This window comes from Sparus aurata, chromosome 19 (genome assembly GCF_900880675.1).
Source record: "Sparus aurata chromosome 19, fSpaAur1.1, whole genome shotgun sequence".
NCBI classification, from domain to species: Eukaryota; Metazoa; Chordata; class Actinopteri; order Spariformes; family Sparidae; genus Sparus; species Sparus aurata.
Genome location: NC_044205.1, coordinates 28,622,622 through 28,637,454, shown reverse-complemented (window position 1 = coordinate 28,637,454; position 14,833 = coordinate 28,622,622). Strand labels below are relative to the sequence as shown.

General features: G+C 45.0%; 1 protein-coding gene across 3 annotated transcripts in view; it reads left to right on the top strand.

Annotated features, from left to right (window-relative positions):
• The window catches only part of LOC115569870 (sodium channel protein type 4 subunit alpha-like), a 134,656-nt gene that overhangs the window by 72,102 nt on the left and 47,721 nt on the right, over positions 1–14,833 (top strand). For all 3 annotated transcript variants that reach the window (XM_030398067.1, XM_030398066.1, XM_030398065.1), the window contains exons 16-21: positions 69–242; positions 1,724–1,885; positions 1,978–2,172; positions 12,947–13,087; positions 13,195–13,315; positions 14,585–14,766. In XM_030398067.1, coding sequence (XP_030253927.1) covers positions 69–242; positions 1,724–1,885; positions 1,978–2,172; positions 12,947–13,087; positions 13,195–13,315; positions 14,585–14,766 — 975 coding nt within the window. The remainder of the gene's footprint in view (positions 1–68; positions 243–1,723; positions 1,886–1,977; positions 2,173–12,946; positions 13,088–13,194; positions 13,316–14,584; positions 14,767–14,833) is intronic.

Below are 14,833 nucleotides of genomic sequence, written 5' to 3'. Positions count from 1 at the left end.
ACAAACGTTAATATAAAACTACTTCTTGCAGATGTTTGTGTTTGATTTGAACCCTCTGTGTGTGTCAGGTGTTCTCGGGAATCTTCACCGCGGAGATGTTGTTGAAGATCATCGCTCTGGATCCGTACTACTACTTCCAGACGGGCTGGAACATCTTCGACAGCATCATCGTCTGCCTCAGCCTCATGGAGCTCGGCCTGTCCGACGTCGAGGGGCTCAGCGTGCTGCGCTCCTTCAGACTGGTAACACGATATAATCACACTGCTAACAGACTGCTGTGTTTGTTGTTGTATCCGCTGAAAAGCACATTTTTAACTTTAAATGTATCTAAAATGATTCCAGTCTTGTCCAAAGTTAACTCAACGCTGTTGTAGAGAGCAAACACGGTTCTGAGCTCTGTTGAAATAAGCGTAAAAGATAGGAACGATGACGATGACCTTGAATCAAAGGGAACTGTTGGGCCTTGGCTGAAGTATGCGCTCTATTCAGTGCCGTTCTAGTGAAAGGAAAGCAGATAAACAGAGAGCACGTGTTGAGCTGGTCGACTGACAGCTGAAGCACTAGAGAAATGTTTGATCGAGTGCAGAGGACGAGCTGATTGGCTGCTGATGAGCGATGTCACTCAAAACAGAAGTTGAGCTGCACGAGGAAGATGGACGACAGCATCAACACACACACACACACACAGATCCTTGAAGCCTTTCTTCGTCTGTCGGCGTCGATCTCTCCAAGTGTCACTCTGGGTATTGTCAGCTTCTGCTGGAGGCAAACACACACACACACCACACACACACACACAAACACACACGCGCAGGTCTTTCTTTGTGACTTTCTTTTGTTCTGTCTGAGCAGATTTTTATGCTGTATTCTTTTGTTCTTTTCTTTCTGATGCTTCACGTGTTTCTGTCTCTTTATATTTTCTTTGTTAATTTCCCTCTTTCCAGTGAACTTCAGATACACCTGAGGATACGACAGGAGCCCAAAAATGTTCCATCGCTGCTTCTTTATCAATTAAACACACTTGTTTTAGTGATCAAAGGAAGTGAAAGACATTTTAAACTTTTACTGAACTTTTATGTTGAGATCAGCATGATTTCATTAATCTGACTGAAACTCCAGCAGAAGCAAAAGCTATAGTTGGTCATTAATGTGTTGACTCTTAATACCTAACTGTGACAGTGGACACTTTTGTTTATTAGTCTGTTGTCCCAGTGCATGCTGGGAGGTTTCCCTGCATGCGAACCAGCATGTGTTAGAATAAAAAGTCCTGTAAACAATTAATTTTTAGGTTGAAGCCAATAAGAATTTGGTTTCGTCCACCAGCAACTTATTTATGTATTTACTTAAAGTTAAAATACTCATTAAAATATGCATTTAAAGGAACAGCTTGACATAAAGTCAGGTGAAGTGTCGTAGTCCACAGAACAGTTCTGGAGCCTAAAAGTAAAACAGAGTTGCAGCATTCTGCTAAACAACTGAAGCAGCTGAGATTTAAAACAGAGAAACAACCAAAGAAACATCAGATGTCTCCAAACAGTTTGTCTGAAACTGATTCAAGTAAAAGTTACGTGTTACCTGTGTGCACCATCGTCAGACGAGGTGTGCACTGCTGTTTTTAGCTGAGCAGCTACAGTGATTATTTCTGCTTTTAACATCTGTTTAGAACATCTGGAGCCCTTATTCTGAAATTCTGTCTCTTCCCGTGTCTCTCTTTGTTTTTCAGCTTCGTGTGTTCAAGCTTGCTCGCTCGTGGCCGACCCTCAACACCCTCATCAAGATCATCGGTAACTCCATGGGCGCTCTGGGTAACCTGACGCTCGTCCTCGCCATCATTGTCTTCATCTTCGCTGTGGTGGGAATGCAGCTGTTCGGTAAAAACTACCAGGTAATGTCTCAGATCAAGACACAGGCTTGATATCACGTAGATTTGTGAATGTAGGTCCAACACACCGAGCCGTCTCCTCCTTCCTCCTTCAGGACTGTGTGTGTAAGATCTCGAAGGACTGCGCTCTTCCTCGCTGGCACATGAAGGACTTCTTCCACTCCTTCCTCATCGTCTTCCGGGTGCTGTGCGGCGAGTGGATTGAGACCATGTGGGACTGCATGGAGGTCGCGGGCCAGCCGCTCTGCATCCTCGTATTCATGCTGGTCATGGTCATCGGAAACCTGGTGGTGAGTGACCTTTGACCCTTCGCTTATGAGTGAGAGATATCTTTGAATCTGCGTTGAACCAATCGGCCTCTCTGGAGGCCCTGCTGGCAGCTGCAGGCATGGTTCAGATGTGATGACTCGTGAGTGAAGCTGCTGTCTGTTTGTTCCCGAGGAGGTTAGCGAAGCTGCTGTATCAGTTCTGTCAGAAATGGAGGGTCTTATTTAATATAAGAGCAAGGAACAACACTGAAGTAAAGATGGTACAGATGTTTGGTCGTTCACTCTCCTATTGTTGATCTGATGGTTTAAATTAGCCGATGACAAGTGATGATAGACAGTTCGGTAGATGGATTTTTTTACGAAAGTGCCTGATCGAGCATGACTGTACAGATGGTTTTGTGCTGAAAGTAACAATCATTGGTTAGATTCTGGTTGTGTCAGATTCGCTCCTCGTTGTTTTTAATGTGTTAATAAGATTGTGTCATTCGATTTTTTATCAACTGAAGAGAAACACTGCTGTGAATCTTATGTTTTTCAGAGTCATAATCTTGCTCACATTAGTTTCTGATTTCAGTGACAAAAAAAAACATTCTACAAGACATAGACATTATGTCTTGTAGAAGAGGTGGAGGTGGAAGGAGATGACTTACTCTGAATTTGTCTAATTTAAGTGTGGTGTTTTCTAAATTGGTTAAACAGCCTCTGATAAGCTGCGTCTTAGCTTTACAGATTACAGGTACAGATCCAGACCTCCTGGAGGAATAAACACCTGGAGTCTCATCAGACTCCAGGTTGTTAAACAGCTCCGGATCAAACCTGATGATACTTCAGGTGTTTATTCCTCCAGCAGGTCTGGATCTGCACACATATTTTTATTTTTAGCCAACATGTTTTGTTTTGTTTTGATAGAGAGACGCCTAGTGGCAGAAATATAGTTTGCTGGAGAAGAGTTTTATTTGCTCCACTTGCAGCAGAATCGACAGTGAACAGACAGAAACTTCTGGTCCCCACCGAATGAAACATTTATAGTTTTGTTGACCTCCTCACCTTTTTCGTTACCTCCAGACTTTAATGACCCCGATGAGCTTTGCTCTGGAGCGACTGACTGATCAGTATTCTGTTTGTGTGTCAGCTTCTCACTCCGTCACCAGTCGTTCTACTTCCTCTGAGTTCAGTCTCACAAACACAAACAACCACATGGAGGACCAACGTCCACCCTCCTGTAACTGGAGGCGTGATCGGCCCAGCGGTGTTTCCTTCATGTCCAACATGCGTAATCACCTACACACACACACACACACACACACACACACACACACACACACACACACACACACACACACACACACACACACACAGCGATGCAGAGAGCGCTCATCTTGCCCGAGAAAAAGAGGAGAGGAAAGATTTCCTTTCTTCTGATATCTATCTGTCATCTCATTTTACACTGTACCCCCCAGACACACACACACACACACACACACACATAAGACACAATACACACACCGTTCTTTGTAGCTCACTTTACCTGCCTTACTATAAAATGTACCCCCATCAACATGAACACGTCATATGTCCGCATGTCTACACTCATCAATCAATACATCTTTGTCTGTGTGTGTGTGTGTGTGTGTGTGTGTGTGTGTTGTGTGTGTGTGTTGTGTGTGTGTGTGTGTGTGTCCTAATCAGAGGGATTTGAAGCAGACAGGAGGCAGTAACTGGAGAAGAGAAAGTGCTCTTATCTGATTGTCAAAACGTGCACTTACACACAAACGCACATATACCAAACACATGCACACACACACACACACTCACACACACACACACACACACACACACACACACACACACACACACACACACACACACACATAGGTTCATAACAGAATCATTCATTTAATTTCAAAATGAAATTTGGTGACACTCAGTTCCTTTGTGAGAGGAGTGAAGGACCGCGGAGGGGAACAACATGTTCTCACTCGCAAATCATCAAAGATGGCAGCAGCTTTACTCTCACTGTGAGTGCGAGGCGGTGCAGTCGAGTTCAGAGTCATTAAAACACGTCCCGTTAGACAGACAGACATTTCACATTTTATGATTTTGGGACTTTGATGTTGTTAAATGGTCGCAGATTAATTTGTAATAATAGTTTGGTATAAGTGAGGAAGCTTCGTGGCCTGATGGCTGCGAACCACCACGTGGACGGGCGACCAGCGTTTGGCTGCCTGTTTGTGTTTGTGGTCGTAGGTTTGACTTTGTGTCGTCCACCGCTAAAGGTAGGAACACACCGGAGACTATGACGAGTTTGGGAACAAATCGGTGTGTTCAGCTGTGTTGGAAGCTTTTGGAACCGTGTGGACGGCGGTCGGAAGACTGGACGCCATCAGATACTTTGATTGGTTGTCTGCTAGCTGTTTTATGACCCTTCTGATTGGCGGTGTCCCAGCGAATCAGCGTGGTGTGGGATGGGCGGAACAAACCACTGTTTCCCTCCTGTGACGTCATCGTATGATAACGAGCCTGAGAGCAGACAACGCGACCATTAGCTTAGCCATAATGATCTTTAAATTGATGCTAACGATTGTATTCCACAAACGTCTCCTCAGGTCAAACGAACACTGAGTCAGTACTGTGTGCACTTTGTTTGTCTCTGATAATCTGTCATCTGCACTCCGTTCCGTCATTTCCCGTTTTCATGTTTTGGAGTGCTGACATGAGACTAGCGCCATCCGATGTTAAGGAGCCTTATTGCATCTTGCACAAGCGCAGAACGTACTCGCTACTGTGGAGTTGGCAGCAGTCGAGGCGGTGTGTTCAATGCAACTTTTCTGCTGAACGGGTCAGACGAGAGGCAGTTGGCTGTTGGTTTGAGTCTGGGCGGTGTGTGTCGGCCCCTAAGAGAGACCTCCCTCTGATTGGCTGTTGAGCTGAGTGAATCAGTCCTCCTCGCTAACAGTCACATTCACAGCTTGTTATCAGACACACTCTCATGTTGTGGTTTGTGTCTCGCAGCCTTGAGTCTGTCGTGATGAAGACAGCCTGCTGCCTCCTGCTGGTGTGCTGAGGTACTTCCTCTCAGCAGGCGAGTTCACTGTTAGCTGGAGTCTTTACGATGCATTCAAGTGCAGCAAGTAAAGTTTGGACTTCAGCTTGAGTCTCCTGAGTGAAGGTCCCTGAAACACCCTGACTGCCTCCTGATGTGGACTTTTCTTACTCTTTATATTAATATATATATATTATTTGCGTTGAGCAGCAGGTTCTGTGTCTGACGTTCAGAAGCTGAATCCTTCATATCAGGCAGCAACCTTTAAATTTTGTTTGTTTCATTTTGTTCCTTATTTTCTTCTTCGACTCATTTTTGGTTCATATTAAAGGTTTCATATTCACCAGTCAGTGTGTGTGTGTGTGTGTGTGTGTGTGTGTGTGTGTGTGTGTGCACCGCAATAATAGAGTCTCATTCATCTATTTAGCTTAATGGTCTCATGGATATTTAATAACGAGCTTGATAGGCCAGACAGCTTACACACACACACACTCACACACACACACACACACACACACACACACACACACACACTCACAGTCAACAGCCTCTTATTCTTCTCTTGTCAGCGGCAGGAATTGTATCTCCCCCTGCAGAGGGATATGCTGACCTGACTGAATGAATATGCCCAAACACGTGTGTGTGTGTGTGTGTGTGTGTGTGTGTGTGTGTGTAGGTGTGTGTGTGTGTGTCATGATGACCGAACCTTTCCAATTCAAGTGATTTATCCCTTTGGAAATGGCCTCATTGTGCACAGCTCAGCCTGTGTGTGTGTGTGTGTGTGTGTGTGTGTGTGTGTGGAGGCATTTATGCATGCATGCATTCATATGTGTGTGTGGGTCTTTGTGTTATGAGATGTCAAGTGTCACACCTCATAAGAAACCGAGGGGAAGGAGGAAGGATACGAGGAGGAAGAAGAGGAGGAATAAATAAAGAATGAAGGACAGAAAGAGGTAAATAAAGGAAGAAGAAGAAGAGGAGGAGGAGGAAAGGACACAGAGAGAGGAATGAAAGCAGCGTGGAAGGAAGACGGGACTGAGAGAAAATTAAAGAGGAAGGAGAGAAAGAAGTGAACAAATCAAGAATAGAAGGCAACATGAAGTGAGGAAGGAAGGAAGAAAGGAAAGGAAGGAATAATGGAGGAAGTGAGAAAGAAAGGAGGAAGGATGAAGGAAAAAGCTAATGAAAGTCGTGGTGATGAAGGAAGAGAAGCAGAAAAGAAAGATGAGAGCTGAGGAGGAGAGGGAAGGATGCAGGAAGCAAGGACACATGTCAAAGCTTCGTCATGGGAACCGTCGTCAGGGAGTGTGAGACCTTGTTGCCGTGACAGTGAACCTCATGACCCAAATACCCAGAAGGCACTGGGCCAATCGTTAGTCTACTTATCACACACACACACACACACACACACACACATTTGTCTTCACGTGTGACATAAACAAATTTCAGGTTTCTGTGCTGCTGACGTTCGTTGTTAAGTTACATGCTAAGCCAGTGATGTCATATTGTGAATGTGTGTGTGTGTGTGTGTGTGTGTGTGTGTGTGTGTGTGTGTGTGTGTGTGTGTGTTATTTAGTTAAATGTGATAAGCATCCCTGCTCTCTGCGGCAGATAAAGAGAGAGGAGGAGAATGACCTCTTATCGCACATACTCACATGGGTATATCACTGTGTGTGTGTGTGTGTGTGTGTGTGTGTGTGTGTGTGTGTGTGTGTGTGTGTGTGTGTTCCTGCAGGCAGCGTGGAGTCGTCTGGCTGTAACATTAACTGATACACATTTAAAATCTCACACATGTGAACTTTGGTTAAAATCTGCTGTTTTCACTGAGGATGCTGATGTTTCGTACTTCAGTCTCATCCAGATGTTCTGATCCAGATGTTCTGATCCAGATGATGGTCAGCAGACATCTCTTCAGCACACTGTGTGTAATTTACGTGGTCGGACACACACATTTATTCCTCTGGCTGTGAGTTAGGAGTGAAACACTGTGATGTCTTTGTTCTCTGAGAGTTTTGCCTCTTTAATGTCGTCTTCCTGCTGGAGACCTCGTTTCTCAACAGCTCGTGTGTGTGTGTGTGTGTGTGTGTGTGTGTGTGTGTGTGCATGTGTGTGTGTGTGTGTGTGTGCGTCTGCGCAGGCTGAAGCAGGTGAGCCGACGCTCAGTTTCCTGTTTCTCTGGTGACAAACGAGCGGCTGAATGTGTTTCCCTGAGTCGGCGCTTCAGCAGCACCTGCCTCCAGACACTCTCTGAACTTCTTGTTTCGCTGCTCTGAGTCTCTCATCACACTTTAATCACAGCGACTCGTCATGTTAGTTAGTTAGTTAGTTAGTTAGTTAGTTAGTTAGTTAGAGGCTGAATAAAGTGTTCACAAACCACAAATCAGCAGTTAGAAGAGTCAGACTTCACAAACAATACAACAGTTCAGGTCTTTTTAATAAATGTTAGTGTGTGATATGATCATTATAAATCTCTTTGAGGTGCTAATTGACATTTATATGTGTCAATAAGATTATTCAAGTGTTCATTACACACTTATAAACATATTTACTGTTCGATCACAAGACATTTATAAGCACTTTAGAGAAACAGTTCATCCTTAATTGGACACACCAGCGTCCAGGCTCCAAAACATCTCCATCAACGTGTTCTAAATAATCAAACCAACAGAAAATGTATGAAAACCAAACAAAAATAAAATGTTAAAAAGTGGGTCAATGACTAAATAACTTAAACAATGCAGAACCAGTTCTATAGAGTTCTGAATCTCACACATGATGTTTGTCAGTTTGTTGTAATAAAGTCAAACCTCGTGTAGTTTAGTGTTGAAGCTCAGTGAACTACATCGTCTCAGCAACACGGCACCAGAACCAACATGGAGCCAACTGGGTCAGAAAAGGTCGTAAACAAGATGAACATCACAGTAAATCTGCTCATATTGACGACTGCAGCTCTGTGAGAGGGGAGCTGGTTCTGGTCCAGTTCTGTGAGCTGCTGATATACAGGAGCAGCTCGACAATGTTTAAGTCAGGAGACGACGTCACTGTCGTCTGTATTTCATATTTTCACAGTGTGATATTTCATCAGTCTGATGACGAACTGGCAAACATCACCTGGAGGCTGGTGTGTAAGTGGGTCACTGGTCCAACCATCACCCATTGGCTGTTGTATGCTTTAGGGCGGGCATAGAAGCTGTCAATCAAACGGCTGCTTTCAGAGGTTGAAGAGGTGAAACAGTGTCTGCCATGAAATCAGAGTTTTTCAACAGATAAAAGTATAAAAATCATCCACAGTCACAGTTTCTTTGCCTGATGGAAAACTGTTTTGGACTGAACTTGTGACTATGACAGGAACTGCAGTTTTCACGATTGGATGTGAGATATTGAGACTGTTGAATTATTATATTTGTAATAAGTTATGAACCAGACAAGCAGGTTCATTTGTGTTCTCACAAGCTCACAAACTGATTTGAAGTTCTTGGAGGATTTTAGCCTCCGTCTTTGTCACGACCTTCACAAAACAGAAACTAAATAAACTTCATCTGTGCTGCACTGTTTGACATGAAGCCAGAACACAGACAGATATAAATAAATATATAAATATATATAAATGTTACAGGAAACAAACTGAAGTCATCTGAACTCAAACTAACAAAATATCACAGAAAACAAATTCTGTCTCCATGTAGACGAGTCTCAGCTGTGTTTTCTGCCTTTCTCATTTCACAGCTTGTGTGTGTGTGTGTGTGTGTGTGTGTGTGTGTGTGTGTGTGTGTGTGTGTGTGTGTGTGTGTGTGTGGAAGTGGGAGGGTTGGCCCACTTCCCCGGGCTAATTGGTACGATCCGCTTAACGGGTTAAACGAGGTGAATTGGGGGGATCAGGTGGTCCACTGCTCCGGAAACTCACACACACACACACACACACACACACACACACACACACACACACACACACACACACACACAGATGGCTCTCACTGTCACCAAACATAAACACATCCATAACTGATGCATGGACACACACACAGAGTTTGTCACTCACATAGAAACCGTTCTTCCTCTCACTCACCATCTTCATCTTCTTCATCATCATCACACTTGATGGTTGTCGAGGGGTTTCCCACCCACAGCAGCAGGTCCTCTAACGTCCAGCTGGAACCAGTCAGACACCAGTTAACCTTACAAAAGTGCAACTACATTACATGAGCAGAACCTGCCTGAGAATCATCATGTTTTTAAGTTCTCTTCAGTACCACAGTGACCCAGTGACAGTCGTCTGTACGTCCACAGGTTCACTGCTAACAGGAAGTGCTAACAGGAAGTGCTAACAGCTGATTCTGCGAAGTTTTAATTACGTTTTGGAGGTTTGTTTGGTTGTTTCTGTGTTTTAAATCACATCTGCAGCTGCTTCAGTTGTTTAGCAGAATGCTACTCAATCGTAAGGTCGACCAATCAGAGTTCTCCCCTGATGGATCTCAAACACCTGAACACAGTTTAAAGAATAAACGATGATTTGTTCATTATTTCACATCGAAACAGTTCAATCAGCTGATCAACAGACGGAGGCAGCCGTCTATCGTCACTTCTGTCACTGATGTGTTATCAGCTATTGGACAGCAGCAAGGTCATTGGTCGAGCCGTCGGGGCACGTTGCCATGTTAACCAATCAACCGCATTGATCTATTGGTGTTAAGGTCAGACCCACAGCCAATCAGACGGCAGCAATTTGGAAGGGTGAAACTGGCATGTGACAGCCGGACAGCGATCAGTCGCACAAACAACACACACACCACCAGCTGGGATCAACACACACACACACACACACACACACATAAACAGACACATCCACATTTACGCAAGCAGAATTTACAGCACAGTGCAAACACACACTCAAACACACGTGCAGTACACACACATTAACACACACACACACACTAATGTGTGTATTGATCCCCCCCGCTGTTCATGAACACACACACACACACACACACACACACACACACACACACACACACACACACACACACCTCAGTTCTATATGTGTATGTAGAGAGAAGCTGAAGTCACCATCACAACACTGGTCAAGTTAAAGATTTATCTTATTTTGAAGGATCAAAAGTAAAACATATATTGTGGATAATCTAAAAAGTTTATTACAGAAATTATTTTGATAATTTAAACTGTTGTGATTAAAACTTCAAGAAATCAGTGATGAAATATGACAAAATTAAATATTTAGTTATCAAAAACTATTTTCACATGAAGACTATTTTCATTTATTTTGTCTCCTGGAGCTGACAGATACTAACAACCTCATATAACATATATACATATATTACATATATTACATATATTACATATATACATATATACATATATTATATATAACATATATTACATATATTACATATATACATATATACATATATTACATATATACATGTAGCATAAATACTTTCAAATTGGCGATTAAATATGTGACGTGCAGATTCTCATCACAGCTTCTCTTTTTAAAACTGAGAAGAAGTTTGGATTTTATTTTTAAAAATGTAAAAAATAAAAGTTAAACTAATCTGAGAGCTGTCAACAAACACACACACACACACACACACACACACACACACACACACACACACACACAGAGGTCACTTCCTGATGTCAGATATTGACCCACTGGCCCGGTTTCCTCTTACACAACCAGAAACAGGGAAGTTGTCAGTTCCAGTTGAGCTGTTATGTAACAAGAAACCATCTCAGTGTGTGTGTGTGTGTGTGTGTGTGTGTGTGTGTGTGTGTGTGTGTGTCTGACAGACTAACTGAATATCGTCACATTATTTAGTTCTGTTTGTTTCTTGTGTCACACTTTGTCTCTGATTCAGTCGCACAAACAGCAAACAACAACACAACAGCTCACAAACATTTTATTTCATTGTATTTGTTATTTCCCTGATAAACTATTCAACGTCTGTGAGTGAAACAAACTTTCAGTAATTTTTGGACCATTTAAACATTTTAATGTCAACAAATCTTTTGTTTTAAAACAGATTTAATCTCCTCAAAAACATTTAAATGATAAAAAAATGTGAGTCGGGTCCAAAATGATTGTTTTTTGTATTTCCGTGACAGAATTCTGATGCGGCATCCTGAACTAACAGACTGTGTCGATTTAAAGCTTCTTCACTTGAAACAATATTTATTCAGAGCAGCTTTTTATTCACAGTGAATGAGATGAAACACGTAGCAGGACGGTTTGTTTGTGCTCTGCAGGTGAACACACACTTCACACACTTGTTTCCAGTGTGAGTGGCAGCCGCCTACAGTGAGTCCTGCTGAAGTGCCTCTGAGCCAGAAGCAGAAGCAGCAGGTCTGAGGGCGGCCGGCTGTAATCAGACCACACACACAGGAAGCTGCCACCCGATCCACCTGATCCACCCGACCCACCTGACCCGCAGCCTGTCACACACACTCAGCTGTGGTTAAAGAGAAGCCAATCTGGCTGAGAGCAGCACTCCGACTCAGTGATCAGCTAACAAGAGTCTCAGGCATTATTCATCACGCGCTGAATAATCAACCTGCACTGGACACCGTGACACCGCTCAGCGCCGCTGGACGGACGGCCTGAAGCTGCTGCAGATTAAAGACCTGCGGAGGATCCATCACATGACCTTCTCCTCCAGCGCCACCGTGAGGCCAAAGTTTCCACCTGCTGACTGAAACATCTCAACACAACATGTGTTATCATGACTCCTCCGACAGCACGACGGCCACAGTTCTGTTCTGTGTGCAGAACAATTACTCGGATGGATTCAGAAGAACTTCAGTTTAATGAATGTACATATGTGTCGATGTGACGTTAGTGTGTCGATGAATTTTTGTGTTTTTAAAAGAAAATAAACATCGTCCACCAATCACAGATTTAGATTTTGTCGTGTGAAGCCGCCCGTCGTCACGGCAAACTAAAGACATCAGCTGGACTTTTTCTTAACATGATAAATACAGTCGTTCATTAACGGGTTGATTTGTTTCACACATTGATGGTGAACATGTGACTTCTCAGTAAGCACTTTCATCAGTTCAACATTGGTGCAAAACAAATTAATTTCCCATCAGCCTCAGCTGGACGTTGTGTTTAATGCTGAATAGCAACATCGTCGGCGTCGGGCTGAAGCTGCAACATGAGCTGTAGGAGCAGCGTGAGGAGGTAACGGCTCAGGAGGTCATCTGCCTTCTAGTGGTGTCCTCCGGTATCACGTGTAGCATTGAGGCAAGTTTGTGAACGACGGCCCTCGTCTACGTCTGAGCAAATGTTGTTCAAGAACCGATCCACAAGAAACACACGGTGAGAGGATCCATGCCTGCAGGAAGCAACAGCTCATTTTATATAACGTTGACATCTGTGCGTCCAAGGCGACTCGCTGCTTCTGGAAACTGCAGGAAGACTCTAAAAAAACAATTCTTACTGACGTAACATGAGAACTTTCGTGCTTTGAAATGAGCTGTCGTGTCGGTTGGGTTTGAAATCGGAGAGCAGCGAACCAAAGAGCAGTTCGTCCAATCAGGTGCCGTCAGAAGGAGCATGAGCAGGTTTCTGAGGATGTTTTCTCATTTTATAAAAAGGCAAGACTGAAAAGCAGCGTGAACACAGCACCTCCTTCAACATGGCCGCTTGCTAACCTCAGTGATGTCATCTCTTAAACTGTTTTGATGTCTTAAAGGTGAAACTGACGCCCCGCCTCTCTCTCTGTCTGTCTGCAGCTGTTGAACCTCTTCCTGGCTCTGCTCCTCAGCAGTTTCAGCTCCGACAACCTGTCGGCTCCGGACGACGACGGCGAGATGAACAACCTGCATATCGCCATCCACAGGATCACCAGAGGCCTGGCCTGGTGCCGGCAGCAGGTAACCTGTCCGGTCCTGCAGTCAGTACACCTGTCTGTGGACCTGTGAGACGGACCGCTCCTGGTTCTTCATGTGTCACAGTGTCTGTTCTCTCTTCTCTGCTGCAGGTGATCGATTTCTTCAACGGGAATCTGAAGCGTCGTCGTCAGAAGAGAAAGGAGGCGAAGGCCATGATGAAGCTCAAACGCCTGAGTACCATCCACACAGAGGCCAACGGAGCCGTCATAGGTAACACACACACACACACACATACTCAGACAGATTCAGATTCTTGGAATCTTCTTGTCTGTTACTAGCAGTTAGATGCATTCGATGACAGTGGAAAACCTGAGGTTTTTTTAGTCATGATTGTTTTTCAGCTCTGCCAGCATCGTGTTCAGCTGTAACGTCATTAAAACACCCGTGACGTTATAAATATGCGTCACTCTACTGAGAAATACATGAAATAACAATTGATGTCTGAGCCTCCCTGAACGCACCACCAGGAGTCTTCAAGATGTGTTCAAAGAGTAAAATCAGTAGAAATGTTCTCATAACTGTCTGTCCTCCTGTCTGTGCTCCTGTCTGTCCACCTGTCTGGCCTCCTGTCTGTCCTCCTGACTGTCCTCCTGTCTGTCCTCCTGACTGTCCTCCTGTCCGTCCTCCTGTCTGTCCTCCTGACTATCCTCCTGTCTGTGCTCCTGTCTATCCTCCTGACTATCCTCCTGTCTGTCCTCCTGTCTGTCCTCCCGACTGTCCTCCTGTCTGTCCTCCTGTTTGTCCTCCTGTCTGTCCTCCTGTCTGTCCTCCTGACTGTCCTCCTGTCTGTCCTCCTGACTGTCCTCCTGTCTGTCCTCCTGACTGTCCTCCTGTCCGTCCTCCTGTCTATCCTCCTGACTATCCTCCTGTCTGTGCTCCTGTCTATCCTCCTGACTATCCTCCTGTCTGTCCTCCTGTCTGTCCTCCCGACTGTCCTCCTGTCTGTCCTCCTGTTTGTCCTCCTGTCTGTCCTCCTGTCTGTCCTCCTGACTGTCCTCCTGTCTGTGCTCCTGTCTATCCTCCTGACTATCCTCCTGTCTGTCCTCCTGTCTCTCCTCCTGACTGTCCTCCTGTCTGTCCTCCTGTTTGTCCTCCTGACTATCCTCCTGTCTGTCCTCCTGTCTGTCCTCCCGACTGTCCTCCTGTCTGTCCTCCTGTTTGTCCTCCTGTCTGTCCTCCTGTCTGTCCTCCTGACTGTCCTCCTGACTGTCCTCCTGTCTGTCCTCCTGACTATCCTCCTGTCTGTCCTCCTGTCTGTCCTCCTGACTATCCTCCTGTCTGTCCTCCTGTCTGTCCTCCCGACTGTCCTCCCGACTGTCCTCCTGTCTGTCCTCCTGTTTGTCCTCCTGTCTGTCCTCCTGTCTGTCCTCCTGACTGTCCTCCTGACTGTCCTCCTGTCTGTCCTCCTGACTATCCTCCTGTCTGTCCTCCTGTCTGTCCTCCTGCCTGTCCTACTGTCTGTCCTCCTGTCTGTCCCAGGACGTCATGTGGAGAAGTACGTGGTGCCGGAGGAAGACAGCTACATGACGAACCCCAACCTGACCATCAGCGTCCCCATCGCACCCGGGGAGTCGGACGTGGAGTTCCCCGAGGAGGAGGAAGAGGAGGAGGGGGAGGAGGAGCAGAGCGAGGCCTCCGAGGAAGAGGAGGAGAGGGAGGAGGTAGGGAGGACATCACACACACACACACACACACACATGCACCTGTGTCTGACGCAAACAAGCTCAG